This window comes from Chlamydotis macqueenii, chromosome 7, assembly GCF_036417535.1.
Source record: "Chlamydotis macqueenii isolate bChlMac1 chromosome 7, bChlMac1.mat, whole genome shotgun sequence".
Lineage (NCBI taxonomy): Eukaryota > Metazoa > Chordata > Aves > Otidiformes > Otididae > Chlamydotis > Chlamydotis macqueenii.
In genome coordinates this window covers 32,588,430-32,597,670 of record NC_141562.1, presented here as the reverse complement: position 1 = coordinate 32,597,670, position 9,241 = coordinate 32,588,430, and the positions used below count along the sequence as shown (strand labels likewise).

Genomic DNA, 9,241 nt, shown 5'->3' with positions numbered 1-9,241 from the left:
GGTTTCAGCCCTGAACAGATGAATTATTTTCTGACTCATTTCTGGACAAAGGACAGAGAAAGAGGTGAAAAATTGGTGTCCTTCCTTTCATTTTAAAATTCCTCTGGCCTGTACAAAGGTGTGATGTTTGCAATACATGCAGTCATGATAGAAGAGCAGCTGGGTTCGTGCTGCTTCTCTCCAGCTCTCTCTGATGATGTACCATACCACAGTAGCATGCTGTCACAGTTCAGTACCAACAGCCACAACCAGACAGGGTGGAAGGACGGAAGAGTGAACTGGGCCTTGCTTGGACAAGTGCTGAAAAAAAGATCCTATATTGGGTTGCTGTGGGAGAGAGGACAGAAAGGCTGCTGGAAGTCAGAGCTTTGCAAAAGATGCTGGGGAGCACTGGCAGGGAGAGCCACCCGCTTTTTCATCATGTGTCATCTTCTTTTATCATTTAGGAGGTGGGACCCTGTTGGAAGGTACTCCCTGGAGATGCCTACACCAAGTGTCTCCTGAGGTATTCAGCCATTTTACAGCAGATTCTCACAGGAATTCGGAATAAAATACACCTTCTGCCAGTCCAAGGCAGGGAGAAGAAATGCACAGAACAGTTTCATCTCATTGCAGTGGCCAATGCTTGCAAGTGAAGGAGAAATAACCGCTCTTACTTTGGATATACCTTCTTTGATGGCATCTTTTTCTCCCCACAAAATGAAATCACCTTTTTATACAAACCAATTAAGCGATCTTGGCCCAGCTTAAAAGCAATGAAGACTATTTCCATGCCAATAATAATATAGAGGGAAAAAAACAAGAAAAACTTCGGATGTTCCAGTTGTGTATCTCCAAATCCAATAGTTGTCAATGTAATGAAGCAGAAATAAAAGGCTTCCTGAAAATCCAACCTGGTTTCCCAGTTTGGAAGAATAGCAGCTGCACAGGAGATGTACACAAAGATAACTAGCACCATTAATACAATGGGCACATCTAATTTTTCTAACTGTTTCCCTATTTTGTCAAAATTCTCGATTACTCTAGACATTGTCTTTCCCCTGGCTAGTTCGGGACATGAACTCCATCTCTCAATGCTTTTATTTCGTGCTAGTTTTGTGTGTTCATTTTCTCTGGCAATTAACATTTCAAAAATTTCAGCATTGCGATATTTGACTGGCTTCCTTCTAACACCCGGCTGACTTTTCAGCACTTCCATTATAGTCAAGGGCTCATTGATGACTGCTTTAGACTGTGCTCTGGATTTCAGTTCATCCCCTTTGTTACACACGGATCCAGAACAGAGTTTAGAGGCTAGAATTTTTGACTGTAGTTTTCTGAATTCATTGTAAGACTTGGATAAGACAGTCGCAAGGATGTCTCCCATGTCAGTCAGGACCAAGAACATCAGAGGGATGCCAAATAAAGCATACAACATACAGAGATATTTTCCAATCCGTGTCACAGGATAGGTATTACCATAACCTTGAACAAAAACAAAAAGAAGAAGAGAAGGAAAAGGGAGAGAAAGAAAGAACATTGTGATTTGTTAGGTATTCGTGTCCTCCAAGCTTTTTATTACTGTCAGTTTTAAAAGGCAATTTTTAGTCCAGAGTATACTGTTCTTTTTGGCTTTGCTTTGAAGCTATTAAAAATTGAGTCTCAAATGTTGGTTATCAATGCAGGCATCCTACCTCTTCAAGCACTTGGAGACTTGGAGTTTGTCAGTTCTGTGGAATTAACTCTTCCTGCCTTCTCTGCACCTTATCGGCTGTTGGACTTAACTGCCTGACAAGAAGAAGCCTTTTTGGGAGGAGAAACAAAAGATTTGGGCCAGCCCAAGTCTGGTGTGCAGCCTCTGTCCTGCTGGAGACTGTCATCAGGAAGATGCCCTGACCTGGGAATCTGGGTTAAGAAGGATCCAAAAGGCAACACACTAAGAGAGGTCTTGGGCCCATGGGCCCCTCAGCAGGGAAGTGGAGCTGAGGGCTGAGCTCAGAGAGACAACAGCTGGTGCTGGGGGAAGGTAATGGACTGCACAGGAGGAGCTGGGGCATCATCTCCTGGCCAGCCTCCAGCATCCTGCAGGACGACCAAGTGATTTCTGGGGATGAAACTCCCTGATCTCTGGGAATGAGGGTCCGAATTTTGAAACTGGGACAACACTAAGGGTCAGATTGAGACAATGAGACCCATACCTCAGACTATTTATTTCCCAAAACTACTTGGAATGATTAGTAAGCTAATAGCATAATTTAAAATTGTCCCTAGCTCATCAGACCTAGCTCTAATGGCATATTTTGTATTGGCATTGCATTTGTTTTCAGAGTCTCTTAAATGTACTCAAAAAAACAAAGGATCAAGAGGGGAAGCATATGTTTATCACATGAGGAAATGTGTGTTTATTCTAGAGTACAAAAGCTTACAAATATCAATTACAACAAATAGGAAAGCACTACAGATGCACGGCCTCTACAACACATAAAATGGTAGCAGAAGATACCCTAAATTCAATCTGGGTATTTGTATTTCCTTCCTCTAACATATTGGATGTGAAACTTAAATTGTAAATTAGTGCTTTTCCATTACAGTGGGAGAAAACATCAGCATTATATTAATTATATTACATTTTTACAACCATTTTTTCTTCTCATCCTCCAAAAAGACATAACATTCTTCTGTCCTTTCAAAAACATTGTTCTTTTCCAGATCATTTTCTAGGCCAGGTACTTAGCCTGTAAGATTATTAGCTCATATGCTAATGAGCTTTGGCCATTCCTGTTTGTTTTCTCTAACGGCTGCCTTTGGTCTGAATCCAACCTTGGTCCCTCCTTTGCTGTGAGGCACTGAAAAACTATTTTTAATCTGGCACTCCTTCCCCACTGCCTAACTGGGAATGCTAATCCTTACTGCTAGAGCCATCGGGGAAGATTAATTATTGTAGTTATTGCAGAGCGATTTTTTTTTTCTCAGTTTCCATCCATTAAAAATATCTTGTGCACTTTCAAGAGTTAAAACTTATCTTGAGCTTAAATTTAGCTGTCCAGAAATCTAGCCTAGCTGAGCTATTAGGCAACCTCAGTGGGCAGTGAAGAGACAGCAGTTCAGACCATCAATCTTCAGACTAGATGTCTCCCTTTTCCTAGATAATTGCATCTAGCTAAGTTGGCTGTCACCTAACCTATCCGTTCCTAATACCACAAATACCAAACTCGCCACAATGGAAATAGCCACCTGTTAGCAACAAATATTCCGGCTTCCTAATGGTCCCAAAACTCAGCTCAAAATCTGAGGAAGCTGTGTTAATAGTCAGTGCTACTAAGGCCAAAAATAATGGTGGTTTAGAAATAAATATTTGGGTCAGTATGTATGGGGACGTTTGTAAAGTCCCATGTCAATGGAGATGAGTAAATATACCCAAGCAAGAAGTTCTCAACAATAGGGTTTTTCATCAGTTTGCTGAAATCAAAGCTTTCTGATAAAACATCCTCTTTCAAACATTCCTAGCTGTTGTGTTTGTACTAGGAGATAATCACTAGGGTGAGGATTCAGGTGTGCACCTCCAGTATGTGTCTCTAATGACCTAGATAACTGCCTTCAAACACAGGGGCTGTGGGAAGCGGAGTTTGAAGGTGGTCACCTCAGATATCAGTCTGAGGTTCGAGCATCTCCTGTGACTTAGCACGCAAGGTCTCCTACATACTCCAAGTGAGTATATTAACTCTCACTCTTTTCCTCATGTAGGATAAGCTCTTTTTTAAGGTCTGCATCTTTTGCATTAAGATGCTGGGATCTTGGGTGTATCCTAATGCAGTGGAGCAATGTCTTTGCAATTGGCTACAATGCTGTGGGACTATTCCCATCCAGCTTTGATTCTGACAAATTTAAAGTCAGTGTCTGTACTCACCAGCATTTGAGAAAGATTAGCAAAGGGATAAAAGTAGCTTTGGGAGTGAGTGTGAGGAATTGTATTTAGCAATGCAGAGGGAGCCAAAACCAGAGCAGATGTTTCTATTTGATCTAGGTCCTTCTTTGAAATATGAAGTCAGAAAGAAAGATTTTAGAGGTGTGATTTAAACATCGCCATGTGCTGTTAACCCAGGAAAGTGTGAACAACAACAGCATGGTTAATTATAGAGCCATAGATTTACAAAGCTGGGTTAGGCATAAATAATAGGGAAGCAACTGGAAAACAATATATGCATAATGAATTACCTCTTTCAGTGAGGAAAACATTACCCAACATAACACACAACAGTGGGAAGGATAAGGTTTGATTGACAGAGTTTTCTTTTTACTTTAATATAATAGCTTTGGGTGCATGTGGTATATGAGTACATGTTATAGTATGCATGTAATGATGCAGCTAATTAGCGCGTACCGTCACTAGTCAGTAAATTCTAACTTGCCTCTGTGACTCAGCTCTACAATCTGTGTTTGCAGAACCCCTTCCAGACTCATTGTCAATACTCAGGAGAAAAATTCAAGGGGATTTGGGTTTTTATTTTTTAATTCTGTGGAAGAAATACATTAGAGAAAGCAGTGACAGCAATTGATTCTGCTGGGGGTTACTTTACCTCTGAACTTACCCACAGTTGTGAACACTGTGCAGCAGAAAAAGAGAGACCCAAAGAAAGTCCATATATCTTTTGGATTGACAAACCAGTCTCTTTCAGCTGTGTTGAGCAGCACATGGATTTTTTCCTTAAATATCTCCTCATTTTCTGTCATGTTATCTGTTACAGTAACAACAGGAGATATGGTGAGCGTTTGCAGATCACCACTCAGGGAGCAGCCAGTCTGTTATTCCAGTGAAGTTTACTCCAGCTGAGGATTTGCTCGTACTCTTCTAGAAGATAAAAATATTCACCTCACCCTCCCCCTTCCCCGATCAGAAAAAATCAGATGGGTCCACTGTTTCAGTGAATAAAGAAACAAGGAACAAAGAAACAAGCTATTCTCCAACAAAGTCAAAATATGACACAAAAATAAGTATTAAGAAGCAGGGCAAGAAGATTGGATATTCAGCTTCCAGCCTGAATGTCTTGTTTCATTTTGGAGTCCCCAGGAGATTAGTCTTCTTCTGACCCAAAGAGACTAGGAATATGGGGCTGTCAGTATGTCACCGATATGAACCATGAGAGTGGCACTGCCCAGCGTCCCGCTGTGAACCCCAGAGCCCGCACCCCTCATTCCTCCTCCCTGTGCCTGAGCTCTGCTTGAAAGGACATGACCTACAGGGATGCTTGCCCCAAACATATCATGGTGTCAGCACAGCTACCTGAGTGAAAGCCCAAGCCTCTGTATGAGCCCTGACACAGATCCAGGAGGATTTCTACCCGTTCTCCTCCCCTCTACCCTCCCCACCTGCACCACCAGGTCCGGGGTGCAGCACAGCACCTGCCTCCACCTGAGCATCCCATCACCAGACGGCTCGTGGAGAGGCTCAGAACTGGGAAGAGGGAGCTGGAAGAGACTTTTTGAGACAGAGAATTCAGTCTCCAGCGGAGGAAAATACCATGGGAATCTCAGCTCCTCTTTAAGTAACTTGGGCAAAAGGGAGAACAGAGTCTTTTCAGGCAGGCAGACAGGGACTAGGTAAGCTTGCAGTTAAAATCACAGCTAAGGAAGACAATCAAATGACAGCAGTCATTAGCTAAGCAGAGGGAAAATCCTGTTTGCAGGGTTCAGCTGCTAGTATTTTGAAGAATGTCTTCAGAAGTCAAAAATCTCATTCAAAAAGCAAGAGAATGAGGAACTCCCCTGTATAAATAAGTAATTTTGAAATTCCAGTACATACCTGATAAATTTCTGGAGATGTGCCACAGATTCTGCAGAAATTTTCTATATTCTTCACTTAAATTGACCTTCCGGTTACCTTCAATGTGGGAAAACATGAGAGCCCCGAGAAAAGCATAGATCACAAGAGACAGAATGAAGCAGGCATGAGGAAACACTGCCCAAAATATTTTTTTACATGCCCTTTTACCTCGCAGAGGCTGTGATGTTGATGCCATCCTAAGCTCGCTTGCTTTTTTTTTTTAAATTTTGTGGAGAACACAGAGTTTTTAGAAACAAGGCTGAGGATGTAAAAGCTTTTGCATCCTAGAAACGCTTCTCCCGTGCAAACAAGGATTGTTCTGCCTCAGGCTTTCAGATCACATGTCTTTATAAGTGAAGATTGCACTACAGTCCCAATGGAAAAGGAGCACAACTAATCAAGCCTTGAAATATTTCTCAGTTGATGATACACCACTCTATCCCTGAATTACTATTGATCAGCCAGCGCTGTAATGCACACAGATTACCAGCTTCTGTGGGTTTCCACTGGAGCCAACTCAGGTTTAAAGTTTCTTGGTCTGAACTACAGTTTCCCATTGATACAGTAGAAATATTTCCAGCTTCTAGGAGGAAAAAAAACCCACACAATAAGGAATGGATTTCTTTAAAGATTTCTTCCCAGAAATGAACACAGAAAGTTAAAGTTAATCATAAGAAGGGGTTATTATTATAAGAAGGTAATTATTGTCGCCTCTGGGCAGACTGTAGAACAATTGATTTCTCTTTTAGATGGCTTAAACAATCTCTCTCTGTACCATGTAATCTTTGTAGGGGGTTTCTTTTGAATTTTAAAGGATTTTTCTCAAAAAAAAAAAAAAAAGAGTCAATAAGGTCTTGCCCAGTTCTCACCCGATTAAAATTTTCCTATTAATTGAAACTCCCACTGACCTTAGTAAGTAAGAACTACGGGATTCAGTTCAAGGTTAGCGATCTTTGGAAACTATATCCAACTTTAAAAATAAAACCTTTCTTTTCATCCGTGACTCTAAACCACTTAGAGCAACAAGCAGTGTCACTGCCCTTTACAATGTTAGTGGTGGTAATAAGGGGAGTTGGACTTTACAGAAAGCAGTGTTAAATATTTCATCTCTAGGAGTCTTTCATTAAAAATTGAAACAGCCTTGTGCAGCCAAGACCTACTGAGCTGTATATGAGCAAAATGCCCCTCCTGCAATGAAATCCTGCACAGTTACAGTGATTTTTTTTTTTTCTGGGTCAAACTCTCAGCAAATTGGATCACAAGACATCATATGCTCATCAATATGGAAGGCTCCACTACAGAAAAGAGGCTTCCTAGGCTAAGACAAAAATAAGCCTGAGTGCTTGCTGCTTTCCTACTTATCTGCCTCGTTAACTCAGTACTGCTTCTTGACAACAGATTTATAACTCTTCTTACTGAAGTCAATCTCTTTTTCTTCCCCCCCCCCCCCATTGACCTGAAATACAGGGTTGAAAACTACTAATGTTCACAATTAACCAAAATGAACAGAACTTCCTGAGAGGTTGTACTTAGAGATAATGTACTCAGGTTTGGTGCCCTTACCAGAGGAACAAGGGACCCAGAGAAGTCAAAGGGACAGCTGGAAGAGCAAAGTGGCTGTAGGCAGTGGGGTGCTCCATGCTGGTCGCACAATGATGGTTTTTCTTGGGGAGTTTTGTAGAGACTGGGTACCAGTGTTATATAAATTGATAAAGTTTATTTGGATTTGTAAAGAAGTGTTGACAAAGTCCCTCTCCAAAGGGGCTTTGTTAAGGGAAGTAGACAGCTATGGCAAAAGAAAGTCTTCACAGGAAGAAATTAATGGATAATGGAGAGGAACAGAGGGCAAGAGTAAAACGCAGAGGGAAATCACTAGTGGAGATACATGTGGGTCTGTCCTCGAGCTCCTGGAGCTGTTCCACACATTCTTAAATTATCTGGAGAGTGGAAAAAAGAGATGGCAATGTTCGCTGATGTCATGAAGTTGTTAAGAGCTGTAAGACTGAAGGCATACTGGAATTGTAGGAGGACCTGAGGAGACCTAGGAATAAAGTGGCAGATAAAAGCAATGTAGAGACATGTAAAATGGGATAAGCAATCCAAATTTCACACAAAGTGATGGGCTCTGAGCTGACCATTGCCACTCAGCAGCAAGGTCTGGAGGTAAAATATAACAGTACTGCAAACACATCAGCTCAACAACTGTTTGTGGTGAAAAATGCAAAGCATACGTTTGGAATTATGAGTTAAAAATAGAGACTAAAATATGGGACATTAAAATATTAATATAAAAATGCATAGTTTGCACACACCTAGAGTAGTCAATATGGTTCTGGTACCCTGCTCTCAGATAGCACATATTAAAACTGTGAAATTTTCAAACAGTAACAGGATGATTGAAGGTACAGACAACTTTCACACAAGGAATGACCAAGCAGTGTCTTTGGCCAGGCTAAAGAATCAACAACTGAGGGAGTATATAACAGTAATCCTCAAACTCATGGGTGGTCTTCAGAGAGCAGGTAAGAGTTCAACTTTTCATAGTCTCTTCTAGGACCAGAACTGGGAACCATCAAACGAAGCAAGTAGAAACCTGCTTCAAAACAAATAGAACAGGATGGTTTCTCACATAGCTGGAAAATTCTTTGCCAAAGGATGTTCGGTTTACATATGTTAAAGAAGAGGATGGAGAGATGTTTAGAAGAACAACCATTAAGACTGACTACAAACCACACAGGGTTCAGTAACCCCTGAACTGAAAATAGATAGCAGCTGGAAAAGTGAGACAGAGTACTGGGGCAAATGGGCTTGAGGCAGTACATTCACATTTATGTTCTTCTAAAAAAAGTTTTCACTGCCAGCATGGTAACTCTGACACAATTTTTCCCGCAGAATTTTTCATCCTCTTTCCTCCAAAGTTCTTAAAAATCTTCTCAGCCTTCTCCTCTACATGGTAGGACTGCAAAGTATTTAGCAATTCCCAGGGGCTTCTCAGCCATTTACAACATCAGGCTCTGAGCTTGTGACAATGAGAAAATTTAATAAAAATATATCCAGAAATGATTTTTACATTATTTGCTTAATCTAAACCATTTCCCACTATTGTTGTATTACATATTTGAACTCAGTTGCTTAAAAGCAAATCCCACTAACCACAAGTTATTCCAAATTGAGTTACTGGTACTTGTACTGAGAGAGATTTTTGCAATATGCATTTCCTATTCATGTTAATGGAGAGCAAACCCGCACTTTTCCCAACTTCCATTTCTTTGATTAGGACAAATGTGAGTGCTCTGAAGGTGCTGCTTGAAAGGAAAGTTTGTGACCACAGCTGCAAGGTTTAATTATTCCAGTACAAATATACATATGTTAGAATTCCTACTTTACCTGATGTTCCTGGATTACAAAGGTTAAACAGAGAAGGTCATTGTTTGGGCTGTT

At 40.9% G+C, this 9,241-nt stretch overlaps 1 protein-coding gene across 1 annotated transcript; it reads right to left on the bottom strand.

The window, feature by feature from the left end:
* Positions 1-652: 652 nt before the first annotated feature.
* Positions 653-5,996, bottom strand: KCNK18 (potassium two pore domain channel subfamily K member 18). The gene is made up of 3 exons (XM_010116974.1): positions 5,780-5,996; positions 4,569-4,715; positions 653-1,464 (listed from the first exon to the last, which is right to left on the bottom strand). Exons 1-3 carry the CDS (start codon positions 5,994-5,996, stop codon positions 653-655), a joined length of 1,176 nt encoding a protein of 391 aa, XP_010115276.1.
* Positions 5,997-9,241: the final 3,245 nt, after the last annotated feature.

Excerpts from the sequence above, each read along its gene's own strand:
- KCNK18 (XM_010116974.1), bottom strand. The coding sequence starts at position 5,996 with ATGGCATCAACATCACAGCCTCTGCGAGGTAAAAGGGCATGTAAAAAA. Across the intron at positions 4,716-5,779 it reads CATCTCCAGAAATTTATCAG|ATAACATGACAGAAAATGAG; the intron begins GTATGTACTGGA and ends TTACTGTAACAG. Across the intron at positions 1,465-4,568 it reads CACAGTGTTCACAACTGTGG|GTTATGGTAATACCTATCCT; the intron begins GTAAGTTCAGAG and ends TTTTTGTTCAAG.